Source organism: Cottoperca gobio, chromosome 9, assembly GCF_900634415.1.
Source record: "Cottoperca gobio chromosome 9, fCotGob3.1, whole genome shotgun sequence".
NCBI classification, from domain to species: domain Eukaryota; kingdom Metazoa; phylum Chordata; class Actinopteri; order Perciformes; family Bovichtidae; genus Cottoperca; species Cottoperca gobio.
The window spans coordinates 29,222,034-29,238,088 of record NC_041363.1 but is presented as its reverse complement, the minus strand read 5'-3'; the positions used below and the strand labels follow the sequence as shown (position 1 = coordinate 29,238,088).

At 39.5% G+C, this 16,055-nt stretch overlaps 1 protein-coding gene across 1 annotated transcript in view; it reads right to left on the bottom strand.

Annotated features, from left to right (window-relative positions):
- cacna1ba (calcium channel, voltage-dependent, N type, alpha 1B subunit, a) overlaps window positions 1–16,055 on the bottom strand; it is a 153,894-nt gene that overhangs the window by 47,641 nt on the left and 90,198 nt on the right. Inside the window, exons 16-21 of the mRNA XM_029438793.1 lie at window positions 15,894–15,959; window positions 14,335–14,370; window positions 12,026–12,802; window positions 6,042–6,235; window positions 4,995–5,115; window positions 1,445–1,574 (exon numbers count right to left, since the gene is read on the bottom strand). Of these exons, the coding sequence (XP_029294653.1) occupies window positions 1,445–1,574; window positions 4,995–5,115; window positions 6,042–6,235; window positions 12,026–12,802; window positions 14,335–14,370; window positions 15,894–15,959 (1,324 nt within the window). The remainder of the gene's footprint in view (window positions 1–1,444; window positions 1,575–4,994; window positions 5,116–6,041; window positions 6,236–12,025; window positions 12,803–14,334; window positions 14,371–15,893; window positions 15,960–16,055) is intronic.

Genomic DNA, 16,055 nt, shown 5'->3' with positions numbered 1-16,055 from the left:
GGTGAATTAACGTAATTAACTAACTACCAAACTAAGGTGCCGTGTTAGGTCTATTGTAAAAAATAAAATAAAAATACGGAGCCGGAAGAGGGGGGTAATATTCAGGAAAACATTTCCAAGATTAATGCCATAGTTTTATGAGAAATCAATTTAGATATTCTCTGAGATTAAAGTGGTAAATTTATAATAAAAACTTGAATATTCTCTGAGATTAAAAAGTCAGAAGTTTTCGAGAACAAACTCAGAAATTATCCTAAAGTAAAGTCACCATGAGACCAAAAACTTGGGAAAATTGTGTTTTTTTGTCAAGGAACCACATCGCTTCACTTTGCAAGGGTGGAGAAACCTCATCACACCACAGACAGCAAACAGGGAATGCCACATGTTGCACATGTTAGTGAGGAGCTGCAACAGTATGGAACATGCAGATATCTCTTTTATGTATATTGCGTTGATGTCCCTGATGCACAAAAAATATCATCTCATCCTTTTAGACCCGATTCCAACTAAACTGTTTAAAGAAGTTTTACCCTGAATTAACACCTCGTTATTAAATATGATCAACCTGTCTCTATTATCTGGCTACGTACCACAATCCTTTAAAGTAGCTGTAATAAAACCACTTCTTAAAAAGCCTAGTCTTGATCCAGAGGTTTTAGCCAACTATAGGCCGATATCTAACCTACACTTTCTCGCTAAAATCCTTGAGAAAGCAGTCGCAAAACAGTTATGTTAATACATAATAATAGTTTATTTGAGGTTTTTCAATCTGGATTTACCTTATATATGCTTCCTTTGGGCAATATTATAAGGAACCACTCTATAAACTTTCATTGTTATGCGGATGATACCCAATTATATCTATCAATTAAACCAGATGAAACCAATCAATTGGCTAAACTTCAAGCATGCCTTAAGGACATAAAAACTTGGATGTCTAGCAACTTTTTGATGTTAAACACAGACAAAACTGAAGTTTTTATACTTGGCCCTAAACACCTAAATATTGGGCTATACAAATAAATTTGATTTGATTTGATCCAAATCACTATGTTGTTTTCTTTTGAATAGCAATTCACAGCAATGTCTCTTCAAAGTTCGGATGCTTATTATAATATGGTGATTCTGGGTGAAAATCATGTCCTTATTGCTTATATATATTTTTTATATATATATATATATATATATACAGTATATATATTATTGTTCTGTATGTAGCACAAATAACAAAAGTGTCAGCTAAATGTAATGTAATGCGGTTGATCCAACCTTGCAAAGTGAACGCCATGTGGTTCCTTGACAAAAACACTAACTACAATAGCCCTAATACGTGTCGTATCAAACTCCACACTGAAAGAAAAGATATCAGGATAAAACACAGTTTTGTAGTTAACATTAATATGTTGGTGTACATGCGTTTATGTATAAAGACTGTGTGTCTCACATTGTTGCGAGGGGCGTTGGTCCACACAGGATCCTCTGCTGCCAAAGCAATACTGCTCATGGCAATGACAACCAGGATGGTCATCTCAAAATAACGCAGAGTCACAATGTAGTGACATAAGCGCCTCACCCTGAGGAGAGAGAGGCGGGGACACGCACGGAAATAAGAGAGGGAGAGAAACAGCAAGCAGAGGACACAAAAATAACAGATTAGATTGTAGCAGCAGTTACTATCTTCTCACTATTTATTTGCTAAAACACATATAGGTCTGAAGCTAGAATTTAAAAAAAGCCAAGCGCTGAGTTCCTAGACTTTCATCAGGTAAAGTGTTTACCAATGTCAGTCTTAAAACTTATAATAACACCAAACAGTACTTGTTTTTAATACAAGTAGACGTGGGAAATGCAGTTCACAATTAGAGTTGCCAATGTCCCAATGCACAGGAAAGCTTAACATACAACTTCAAAGAAATAAGAAAACTCCAAAGTCCAAACTGAAACACACATGATGTAGAGAGCCAAATGTGTGTATACTGATTGCTTTCTGTATTATTTATTTATTTAACCAGGATATGGCCTCATTGAGATTAAAAATCTCTTTTTTCAAGAGTGTCCTGGCCAAGATAGGCAGCAGCACAGTTACAGACAAAAAAAACATGGAGGATCTGTGGAGCTTTATGATTTTGGACCTTATGAACTCTGTAAATCCTGTAAACTCTGTAAACCCTGTACACACGACATCTATTGCGCATCTGTCCGTCTTGGGAGAGGGATCCCTCCTCAGTTGCTCTCCCTGAGGTTTCTTCCATTTCTTCCCCCTTTAATTATGGGGTTTCTTTTAGGAAGTTTTTCCTTGTGCGATGCGAGGGTATAAGGACAGAGGGTGTCGTATCCTGTACAGTCTGTAAAGCACACTGAGACAAATGTATAATTTGTGATAATGGGCTATACAAATAAATTTGATTTGATTTGATTTGATTAAATTGAATTCCCCATTGTGTTAAACATTTGCCCTGATAAAGGTCTAATGACAAAAAGCTTGACCTGCATTGGACCAAAGTGTGCAGCCTTCCTTTGCACCTTAGCTCTGTGTCAAAAGTGTAGTTTGCTGATAACTAATAACTAGAGGGAAAAAACAGAAGTAGAATATAGATATATAATGGTAGAAATATATTTCCAGGTAAACATCATGCAGAAAATGAACTGCATGCAATTTCAGCAGAAATCTCAAAAAGATGCGTGTGATAATATGGTGAATCTGGGCTTTCCTTTTTGCCGATTGCAAAATATAATTTGATTAGGTCATCCACTGCAAGCATAACAAACGGCAAGCGTCAGTGTTGATAAAAAAAAACACAATTTTTTCTTGTAAATTTGTGACTTTAATTTCAGTGAATCAGTGATTTGATTTCTCCGAATATTACGCCACTTCTACAGCTATATTAGTAAAGTGCAAAGGTTTTAGGCAAAATATTAATTACGATTGTTTATTTTTATCAATTTACAAAATAATAGTGAACGAACAAAATCAAAATCAAAATCAAATCAATATTTGGTGTTACTACCCTTTGCTTTCAAACCAGCATCAATTCTTATACAGGTACACTTACACACATTCAGGGATTTTGTTGGAGTATAGTCAACGCTCGTAGGATGGAAGATGCAGTGGTCGGACAAGGAAATTTAGTGCAGCAGATGAAAAACACATCAAGTTTATTTCCCTTTGAAATCGGAAGATGTCCAGCAGTGCCATCAGCTCAGCTTTCGTTGGGGGGGGAAATTCAAGGTTTGTTTTTTTGTATTTGTTTTTTATATTCACAAGTCACTTTTCACATTGAACAGGTGCTCTTTTATTTAATAAACTAATCGTTTATGTTATTTATCTCATCTATGTGTACGTTTCAGTGTCTACTGCGTTGCTTTGCGCATACACATTCTCTCCTCTGCTCTGTTTTGCTCCGCTCCCGACACACACACACGTGCGAACATACCTACAGTCATAGACAGAGCGGAGGAAAGGAGAGGAGAGAACTAAATAATCTGCGCCATGCATCCTTTTTGTAAACCTGCAATAGTCCTAATACGTAATAGTAGAAGTCACTGGAGAGGGTTAACTTAAAATGACCTGTTAATGTCCAACATATAGACCAGCTACTACAGTCTACTGTGAGTGTCCTGGGACAGCTAATTGACAGTGTGTGTGATGTGAAGGTTTACGACTACTCTGAGGAGATGGACACTGATAGTGAGAGGCACTGGTCATGTGAGGAAGTGCATTTTATTGCTTTTTACTTTGACGGGAAGCAGAGAGGGGACAGTTCAACACACAGAGGCTAGACCAGACATGGGCAAACTACGGCCCGTTAGGCTTTTTAATCCGGCCCGTCGAACTTGTCCAAATTATAGTAAAAACCCATGGATGTGTAAAAACCTCATTCATTTCCCTTTTTCACCCTTTCCCCTGCAATACCCTCGTTTCCCCAATATATGGCACACTAGTCTAGACACATTGACCTTTGTTGGAGTGTAACTTTCCTGCTGCCATTTCCGTCCTTCGGTAAAAATGAGCGGACCAAAGAAAAGAAAAGTGGACACTGAGTGCCGAGTGTTTAAAAAGGAGTGGACAACAAAATATTTTTTCACTGAAGTCCGATCAACGGCTGTATGTCTGACATGCCAAGAAACGGTTGCAGGTTTTCAAAGAGTACAATATCAGCGGTCACTTTGCTACGAAACATGCAAACTACGCTAGCAAGCAGTCAACACAAGAACGGGCGACTACTGCTCAGAGGTTGGCAGCTAATTTACAGACTCAGCAGAATTTTCACCGACAAACTGCGATTCAAGAGTCAAGTACCAAGGTAAGTTTTTTGCTGGCATTCAAATTAGCAAAGGCTAGCAAGCCTTTCTCCGAAGGCGAGTTTTTGAAAGAATGCATGGTAGAGACAGCAGAGCTCTTGTGTCCAGAGAGCAAAGGCAAGTTTGAAAAAATCAGTTTACACGCCGCACATCGCTCTCAATTTAAAGACCCCTTTCTAGTTTCTGCTGCAGGCAGGATATTTAATACAGTCTATCTCTCAGGACAATCCGTCCATTATTTTGCGGGGTTTAAAACAATTAGAAATTATTGAACTTGAGTATTTCGTTGGGTAATAATATGTTTTGAATGTTGAAAGTGATTCCATTTTTCCAGTAAATGTTGATTTCTTTAACTTTGCACCTTCAATTGAAATGTATAAAAAACAGACGCAATCTCCAGGTTTGATAAATTACATTGCGTGTCCAAATGCTCCTGGCCCGGCCCCTCTAGAACCCATTTTGGCCCGCAAGTCAAAAATTTTGCCCACCCCTGGGCTAGCCTCACTCAGTGACAGCACCGACTATGGAGTAGGGTTGGATGATTCCTGGTATTTATATGATGATACGATAGTTTATTTATATGAAATAAAAGAGCTAATATCACCCAATCTCTCCATGGTGTAACTTCTGTATCATGTGGGAGGTTGTAGATGGAGGTAAAGAAAAGGACAGAGGAGGTAGAGGTGACTCACGGATTGGTCTGCCCAAAGATGAACATAGAACTGTAAGGCAGGATGGGCTTGGGTCCACTTGGTCCGAGATCCCCCTGGGTCTTCTCATTCATGGGCATAGTCTCACAGTCAATACTGTTCACTGGGAGATAGAAAATGTAGTTACAGCAATGCAGGCAAGGGACATGACACTCACATTTGACTCCAAAGTGGCTTCTGCTTTCATCAAATACAGTAGGTAATTTAAATTGGGATATTATGTAATTATTGACATTGAATCACAACCACCAACAATCGTCACATCTAATTTATTGTCCTCAAAACACAATTCTTCTACCTCTGCAAGACACAGTCTGATGAAACAATCTCTATTGTCACCAGTTAACCAAGCTCTGGCTGCTGTTCTCCAGATCAACTATTTTACTTTTGCCTTTCAGTGTTTAAGTGTTTGGGAAAAACAGTACCTATAGTAGGAGACAATTCAACACATAAATGAGGCCCAAAATGATTTATTGAGAAAGGTTTTGGCGCAGACTCTGACTCCACAGCCCATATGTTCCAAGGCTAGATCAGATCTTGGCAGTGTGCACTGCAGGAGGGTGTCTCAGCCTCTCCAGGCTTACAAACAACTTCTTCTATACGCTATTTAGTGTATAGATTGGTGTTGTGTTGGGTGCTTGTACCCCTGTATCCCTGTGTACCAGGTGTTTTTGGTTTTAGTTTTTCTTTTTGACATTTTCTTTCTATTATCAGCTTTATTTGTTATGTGTTAGTAATAATCATCTTTTATGAAAAAGAAATAGCTGAAGAATGTTTACATCTGACTTCAGAACTACATTTAGTTTAGTCTCCTGGGGTGATCATGGTAATGTTAGATTTCACCCACCATAGGCCAACTCTAAAAGAAATTAACTGCATGTGCAAACTCTCATCTATTTAAGATGTTCTTTACCTTGCTTTCCTCACAGTAAGTATCTCCTCTGTACTCAGCACTTTATGCTTCTATGAAAAAAGACATTCAATGTAATGGCTACCATGGATGTGTGCATCCTGAAGTACGGTACTGACTTTGTATGAGGGTGGTGTCTCCAGGTGGGGAGGTAATAGTCACAGGAGGAATTTGGATGGAGGTTTGGCCAGTTCTTCTGACGTTCCTCTGGTTGTCTGAGTCCTCTGGTTGGTCGGTTGGCCAGTTGGCACCCCCAGAACCCTGCTGCGGGGAGAGGGCAAGAGACTCCCCCTCTGAGTCACCAGACCTGTCCCTAGAACAGAGATAGGATCTTAGATATTAACATATATATTATAAGATATTTCAGCTTTAAGGAGGTGTTCCAATTACACTGTGGCTTTTAAAGGGGGTTTCGGATCCATACGGGCTTGGAGCTGATATACGTGGACATTGTGGTTCTTGGGATTTGGTAACTTTATTTAGTTTGCTACATTCACTGAAACCAAAATATGCAGCAAAATATATGACGACAAATGTATAGCACATATTTAGCAGTATATCACATAATTGATCTCTTTCTTTGAATGGGATATACATGTGGCAGCATGTTTTTTGTTAATGTATTATGGGATCAAATCAAATTTATTTAAAGAGCCAAATATCACAAATTATACAGTGGCCTTTACAGACTGTACAGTATACGACTGTCCTTAGATCCTCGCACCGCACAAGGAAAAACTTCTGGCAGCGCAATGCTCTAGTTGGTTTATAAGGTACTATGAGATCTTTAAGATATGCTGGAGCCTGACCATTAATTGCTTTGTAAGTCAGGAGAAGGATTTTAAATGATATTCTGCATTTTACCGGGAGCCAGTGCAGAGCAGCTAATACAGGAGTAATATGATCCTGTTTCCTAGTTCTTGTCAATACACGTGCCGCTGCATTTTGGATCAACTGAAGAGTCTTAAGGGACTTTTTGGAACAACCTGATAACAATGAGTTGCAGTAATCCAGCCTTGAAGTAACAAATGCATGGACTAGTTTTTCTGCATCATTTTGAGACAGGATGTGTCTTATTTTTGCAATGTTATGTAGATAAAAGAAGACAGTCCTTTACATTTGTTTTATGTGGGAGTTAAACGACAGATCCTGATCAAAGATAACGCCAAGATTCCTTACGGTGGTGCTGGAGGCCAAATTAATGCCATCCAGGGTTACTATACTATACTACTAGAGCGCCTTGAGATTGCTTTTAGCTTTGAAAGGCGCTTTATAAATACAATTTATTATTATTATTATTATTATTACTATGTCATTAGAAAAAGCATTTCGGAGGCGTTTGGGGCCAAGTATGATAACTTCAGTTTTGTCTGTGTTTAACATCAAAAAGTTGCTAGACATCCAAGTTTTTATGTCCTTAAGGCCTGCTGGAAGTTTAGCCAATTGATTGGTTTCGTCTGGTATAATTGATAGATATAATTGGGTATCATCTGCATAACAATGAAAGTTTATAGAGTGGTTCCTTATAATATTGCCCAAAGGAAGCATAAGGTGAATAGAATCGGTCCAAGTACAGAACCTTGCGGGACTCCATGACTGACTTTGGCTGTCATGGAGGATTTATCGTTAACACATACAAACTGAGATCGTTCAGATAAATAGGACTTGAACCAGCTTAGTGCGGTTCCTTTTATGCCAACACAATGTTCCAGTCTCTGTAGTAGAATGTCATGATCAACAGTGTCGAAAGCAGCACTGAGGTCTAACAAGACAAGAACAGAGACAAGTCCTTTGTCTGATGCCAATAGAAGGTCATTGGTAACTTTCACCAGTGCCGTCTCTGTGCTATGATGAACTCTAAATCCAGATTGAAAAACCTCAAATAAATTATTGTTACATAAAAATCACACAACTGTTTTGCGACTGCTTTCTCGAGGATCTTAGAGAGAAAGGGAAGGTTAGATATCGGCCTATAGTTGGCTAACACCTCTGAATCAAGACTGGGCTGGGATATGTGTTCCATGTGCTACATGCCATGACGTGATAACAGATAAGTTCACCTTAGATATAAATTAATTTCATACATCCAATTAAGTTAAACATTAAGATTAATTATGTTTCTTGAGATAACACGCATTTTCAAAATGTATTGAAAGGCAAGAAATCTGTAAAAATCTCAAAATAGTGCAAAAAAGTCTTTACACATTTTTACGCGTGATTTAAATGTCCACTGAAGCTTCAACTTCACTGAAGAGAATCTGTAACCTTCCTCAAATGAATACACAAAAAAGCTGCCAGAAAATGATTTAGTATGTCCCAGTACATAGTATTCAGTATGTCAAAAATACCAGGATGTCCTACCTCGAGCATAGGTCACTAACAGGCGGACCGCGGTCCAAGTCCGGACCCAGACGCCGAGCTATACAGACCCGGCCCTATAATCAATAAATTATTAAGGGATTTTCAATTTTGACGGGGCGCTTATATTTGAACTTTTTCTATTTTATTGAATTTATATTTCGTTTTTACGGCACTGGTTTAGCGGTTCAGGAAACTCACAGACCAATTACATGCGAGTTAAGCCATCTCACGTGATGCTACTCAACCAATCAAATCTGTGCATTCCAGGCGGCAAACATTGCGACTCAATACAGACAGATGACAGGAGAGAGGCAGAGTGACAGACGGTCCACGGAAAGCGATTAGCAATTAGACGACTTAGCAATACGAGGAGAGAAGACGGAGAGACGAGTGAGCCGGAGACAGGGAGAGAAACACAGATGGAGAGACGAGTGAGCGGCAGACAGGGAGAGAAACACAGACAGAGAGACGAGTGAGCGGCAGACAGGGAGAGAAACACAGACAGAGAGACGAGTGAGCGGCAGACAGGGAGAGAAACACAGACGGAGAGACGAGTGAGCAGCAGACAGGGCGAGAAAAAAAACTACACATGACGTTCTCTAAGAAGTGGACAATGAAAACAGAGCTTTCAACCCAGAATGAACAGACTCATTCATGTTCATCCTTCCCACTGGGAGCACAAAACCAGTCTGTCTCATACGCTCATTAAAAGTGGCAATGTGAAACGTTTTTGATCAAACATACCCTCTCAAGTCTGAACTGAGGTCACAGAAAATAATCAGTCAATCAATCAGTCAGTGGATTTTGGGTCACATAAAAACCATTTACTGATGGAGGGGCTGTCAATGAGTGCAGGAGCTGAAACCTTACTTGAGAGAAAACAAAAAGAAAAACTTTGTGACTAAATGAATGTCAGAATCATCGTTCTAAAATGTAGCATTTTATTTTAAGATGCACAATTTTTCAAAAGCTATTTTATTTATTTTCTCTATTTTATTTTTAAATGCAGCCCGAGAAGAACATTATACATATCTACAGTATTATATATATATATATATATATATATATATATATATATATATATATATATCTATCTATCTATCTATCTATCTATCTATATATATATATATATATATATATATATATATATATATATATATATCTGTATAGTTCAATATTAAGTGACAATAAATATTGTCGAAATGTTTTTAAATTGTACTTTCTTTATTAGATTTGACAGTCAGTTGTTGATGACGTGCAGACGTTGATACAGCTACTAGGCTACTTCAATATATATCACCAATTTCTCTCTGCCTCCCACAACTGTACAGAGCCTTCTATTCCTATATCTCTCAGTAGTGACGACTGCATGAGCTTCTTTAACGATAAAATTATAATTATTAGAGACAAAATTAATCTCCTCCTGACCTCAATTGGTAATGACTTAACTTCAACTGTTGGAATTTTAAAAACATCTGTAACTCCTGAAATATATCTAGACTGTTTTACTCCAATCAACCTTAACCAACTAACTTCAACAATCTCATCGTCTAAACCATCAACCTGTCTTTTAGACCCGATTTCAACTAAACTGTTTAAAGAAGTTTTACCCTTAATTAACACCTCGTTATTAAATATGATCAACCTGTCTCTATTATCTGGCTACGTACCAAAGTCCTTTAAAGTAGCTGTAATAAAACCACTTCTTAAAAAGCCTAGTCTTGATCCAGAGGTTTTAGCCAACTATAGGCCGATATCTAACCTTCCCTTTCTCGCTAAAATCCTTGAGAAAGCAGTCGCAAAACAGTTATGTGACTTTTTACATAATAATAGTTTATTTGAGGTTTTTCAATCTGGATTTAGAGTTCATCATAGCACAGAGACGGCACTGGTGAAAGTTACCAATGACCTTCTATTGGCATCAGACAAAGGACTTGTCTCTGTTCTTGTCTTGTTAGACCTCAGTGCTGCTTTCGACACTGTTGATCATGACATTCTACTACAGAGACTGGAACATTGCGTTGGCATAAAAGGAACCGCACTAAGCTGGTTCAAGTCCTATTTATCTGAGCGATCTCAATTTGTACTTGTTAACGATAAATCCTCCATGACAGCCAAAGTCAGTCTTGGAGTTCCGCAGGGTTCTGTACTTGGACCGATTCTATTCACCTTATAATATGCTTCCTTTGGGCAATATTATAAGGAACCACTCTATAAACTTTCATTGTTATGCGGATGATACCCAATTATATCTATCAATTAAACCAGATGAAACCAATCAATTGGCTAAACTTCAAGCATGCCTTAAGGACATAAAAACTTGGATGTCTAGCAAGGAATCTTGGCGTTATCTTTGATCAAGATCTGTCGTTTAACTCCCAGATAAAACAAATTTCAAGGACTGCCTTCTTTCATCTACGTAACATTGCAAAAATAAGACAAACCCTGTCTCAAAATGATGCAGAAAACTAGTCCATGCATTTGTTACTTCAAGGCTGGATTACTGCAACTCATTGTTATCAGGTTTCCCAAAAAGTCGCTTAAGACTCTTCAGTTGATCCAAAATGCAGCGGCACGTGTATTGACAAGAACAAGGAAACTGGATCATATTACTCCTGTATTAGTTGCTCTGCACTGGCTCCCGGTAAAATACAGAATAGAATTCAAAATCCTTCTCCTGACTTACAAAGCAATTAATGGTCAGGCTCCAGCATATCTTAAAGATCTCATAGTACCTTATAAACCAACTAGAGCATTACGCTCCCAGACTGCAGGGTTACTTGTGGTTCCTAGAGTCTCTAAGAGTACAATGGGAGCCAGAGCCTTCAGCTATCAAGCTCCTCTCCAGTGGAACCAGCTTCCAGTTTGTGTTCGGGAGGCAGACACACTCTCCACATTTAAGAGTAGGCTAAAGACTTTCCTTTTTGATAAATCTTATAGTTAGGGCTGGCTCAGGTTTGCCCTGGATCAGCCCCTAGTTATGCTGCTATAGGCTTAGACTGCCGGGGGACACCTCCCTGCTCTCTTCCTTCTCTTCCTCTCTCCTCTCCTCCCTCCCCTCTCTTCTTCTCCCTCTCTATCTGTATGCATTTATGTAAATGTATGTTACTAACTCATCATCCGTGGTATCATCCCCGGAGTGTCTGTCTCTCATGTGGCAGGTTGCCACTGATAAAGTTTATATCAGGATCATGAATCGTGGCTGTGCCTGCTGCCCTGGTCCTGCTGGACACCGGGAAGCCTTTTTGACATTTTCCTGGATTCATCCATACTTTCTCTTTTTTTTTTTTCAACACAACATCATTTCTGTCAAATGTTGTATTTGTACTATGTTGTTTATCCTGTACACACGACATCTATTGCACGTCTGTCCGTCCTGGGAGAGGGATCCCTCCTCAGTTGCTCTCCCTGAGGTTTCTTCCATTTTTCCCCCTTTAATTTTGGGGTTTCTTTTAGGAAGTTTTTCCTTGTGCGATACGAGGTTCTAAGGACAGAGGATGTCGTAACCTGTACAGTCTGTAAAGCACACTGAGACAAATGTATAATTTGTGATATTGGGCTATACAAATAAATTTGATTTGATTTGATGTTAACACCCTCAAATTTAACCTGAGAGTAAGCAATTTAACCTCATAGTTATTGTTTCATTTCAACGTACTTGAATACAGAGCTAAAGAGTCACAGAGTCTGTAAAGTCACTTTTCAGAGAAAGTAAGGATCAACAATTCATTATAATTTTTACCTGTGACTGTGGCTCTTCTCTCTCTCGTTGGACTCCTCTCCTTCAACTGTGGATTGGCCCCTGGATCCATGAGTCCGATATCTCCTCCTTTCTCCATTGGCACTGCTGTCTCCTCTGGAATTCCTTTCCCCATCCCTGTTAAAAGAATGCCCATCTTTGGGGCGGGATCTTCGCTCTCCCCTCCCTCCAATGTTCACTGTACCGTTGCCCCCTCGAGACTGCCGGTGGGAATGATGATGCCGATAATCTCTCTCGCTTGTGCCTCCTCCACCACCGCTGTCATCCACTGAGCTCTGATGGTGATGTCTTCTGCCTCCCTCTCGGCTGCGGGATCTCTCGCTTTTCGCCTCTTTGCCGTCGTGGTCTTTGGAGCGGCTGTGATGAACGTGGTGGCCCCTGTTCTTACTGGTTCCGCCGTTATCATTCGTCGTTCCGTTGTTCCTGCCCCTGTCTCTATGGCGGTGGTGGCGGCGGGACTGGTGAGGCACAGGAGGAGGAGGGTCAGTGGCAGTCTCGGCCTCCTCTGGCATGCAGGGCTTGTGATGGTGGTGCTGGTTGCCAGCCAGCAAAGGCCCATCAAGATGCTCAACAACCAGCGGCCGGTCGAGGTGGGTCTTCATGTCGGGCCGGATGTGGAGGGCGGAGGCCAGGCGGAGACGATCCTCAAGCTCCAGCTCACTGTAGAGGGCCTCGCAGCTCGCCTGATTCTGCCTCCTCAGCTGGTTGGCCCTCTGCTCCCACACCGACATTGTCTTCATTGACTTCTGCTGCTCCTTACTAAGGGAGGGGCAGGACCACACAAATCAAAACCACTGAGATTTATATTACTATATGAAATACTGTGAAAATCATTGTCTACACTTTGACGTCAGCGCCACAAATCTTTCACAACAGTTTGTCATTTCTACCAAAGGTATAAGCATTTCATATGACTGTTTTATGTTTAGGCATGACACATTCAGTATGTATGTACTGTATAATGGCAAATAACACTAGTAGTATATTTCATTGTACATCTCAGGATGGCACAGATAGTCCCTACATGCTGATATACAGTATGACCAAGGTGCAATGGAGCTTTCAACACAGCAAATCACTGGGCTCATTTATCACAGTCTACAGCAGTGAGAGCTTGGCCATGGACATGTTTGAACAAAGGCCAAGCATGGCCACATTACCATGCTTTGACATGCTACATGTTTCTGTCGATGTCTGTGTGTAATACAGTACTTTGGAATGGCTGAATGCATGCTCTTTTGAACCAAAAACAGGGCTAACTTCTAACAGTGGGGAAATACATCTAAATGTGTGTTCACACCAAGTGAAGATTTCACAAGGCGCTATAATATATCAATGCAGACACAAATGGATGCAAATTCATGCCAGATGTGGTGAATGATGCAAATACAATAAATGTGCTTCATTCTTGTGAGTTAACATTTTTCAACTTGAGCGAGAAATTCACGAGGCATTGTGTCGCGAAAGACTATCAGCTTGAGATTCTTCTGACGACACTGACGCCCTAGAGGAGAAAGTTATTGTAGCCGCCTGTGGATACCTGACATAAATAATAAACATCTTAAATGCCGGTGAGTTAATATCAGTTGCACAATATGTAAATATCTATGTGTATAATCTATGTTGATACAAATTATTACATTATTCTAATCATTTTTTTATATAATTTTTTGGGGCATTTTTCCCTTTTTTATATAGTAGAGCAGGAGAGAGATAGGAAAGGGCCGCTGCGATAAGGACTCAACCTTAGTACATGGTCCACCCGCTCTACCAGATGAGCTACCTGGGCCCCCAGATATAGTTGTGTGTTGATGGAGCAGCTACAATGTTAGCATAGCCCTGATCGATCTGAACTCCATGCAGAAAACAAGCATTTTAAAAGTTGTTTGATTGTCATCTTGCGGACAGACCTGACAAATCATGAGTTCAGATGTTTTACAAATCGGCAATATGAAGTTAATTCGGCAAATGTTTTGATCAATTTATTGCAAACAGCTAAATCTGTTTATTCTGGGTTCATATCGCTGTAGTACTCCAGATAGCCAAGCAAAGTACGCGGTGCAAATAAACACTAAATGTCAAATGTCAGCTACAAAAATTAGGACAGAAAATACTTTTATCCCACTTTCCCCACAGTAGTATGTAGCATGTGACATGTGTGCATATCAAGAGTGTAGGACAGCTGTTTTATTTATGTGGCCTGGCTTTCAAGAATGTGAATAATGAGATCATGATTGTTTTTAACCATTTAATCGTCATCGACCACCTTACTAGCAGGCGGCTGGGTTTACCTCAGGTAGTGATGGACTGGGGTGCAGACATAACTCCTACAAACACAAAGAGGAAGCAACAAACAGAAACAGAGCGAGAGAAGGAACTTAAAAGGGACAGAAACAGGTTACAGACAAAAGCACAAAGGGGACAAATAAGCTTCAGAAAACTGACAACCAGGGGAAACATGTACAGTACTGATGCAAAATCATACAAAAACCCAAAATAAATAGTTTTTGTTGAGAAAAGCAGGGAAGTAATGGTGACAGGAGATGTAGATATTGAACACAATACACATGCTGTGTTAAAGATCTGTGGAATGTTGGGATGCCTGATAATTCTCTTTCATAGCATTTGTTGTTAATATGTTTCACTCCAGGTTATGCCTCCTCACATACTGGGACATTGCACTGATGTTCTTCAGAGTTTCATTGAAGTAACCGCAAGTTGCTTTTTACAGAGTTTCTTTCAATATCTCAATATGTGTAACTCAAAAGACAGTGTGTGACCATTTACCTATATACAGGTGACAATGGTGTGTGTATGTACCTGATACTGAACCCCCCCACAATAAACAAAGTATTTGTGGGTTGTGACGAGACATTACAGAGTTTGGGCTATTTTGCATGTCTCCTTTCAGATTAGTGGAAAGAAAACATCTAAAATAATCCTTCAGGTGTTTACTTTAATAAATGTGTCTTTTAGCATCCGTATATTTATCTTAAATTCACCAAAATGTACCTTTAGATAATGCCTCATTTGCATATCATTTCGAAAAGGTGTAATACAAATAATAATTGTCTTAATGTAAGTAATCAACAGGGGAAGATTCATGATTACTTTTATTAATACAAATGTTTACCCTATTCACCTGAACATCTTATTAAAGGTGAAACAGCATGGAGTGTGGTACAGTGTAAGGTATCTGGTAGAGTCATTATTGTTACTAGGTGATCAATATATCAAACAACTTTCTACTTATTTTTCATATGAAGTTAATAAGGCTTCTTTTAGTGTTTTTATGGCATGATATTGAAGAATGACAATAACTTAACATCTGCTGTGTCTAACTACTAAGTTCCTCAGCATCTGTCTGTGTCTTAGGAGTCATGTTCTTCATCTGCATAACACAAGCCGCCGGTAAAACATACAATACATATTTACAATAGCTTGGGAAAATGAATCACAGCTGAAAATATACATTATGAACACATACAGTATAAACAATGATATGTACTATTTTATAATCTACAGCAGGAGAGGTGCAGTCATTGAAAACATCTCAGACGGAGGGATATCAACCACAAACAGCCAGATACCATGATCACTGACACAGACAGTTGTGACTCTGTCCATCACAGAGAAACAATGAAAACAAAACACATGAAAATATTGAAACACTCACGCAGCTCTATCAGCAGATGTGATCACAGAGGAGCTGTCATGTTGTTTGGGACAATTCACACAGAAGAATGACATGATGACACCAGAAGAAGACAGGGTTAGACAACAGAAGAAGAGGGATGAGAGAAGGGTAATGGGAGGATTTGAAAATTGAAACAGAGAGGTAATAACTCACAGTGAGTTAACGCTGCAGATGGATGAGCTGCTAGAGTGCTCGTTACGCCGACTGCGTGTTAGAAAACTGCACATGCACAAAACAAAAAATGGGGGAGAGGGAACATCATATAGGAGGAAGTCAGAATAACAGCCAGACACAATTTGACATTTCTTTGTCTTC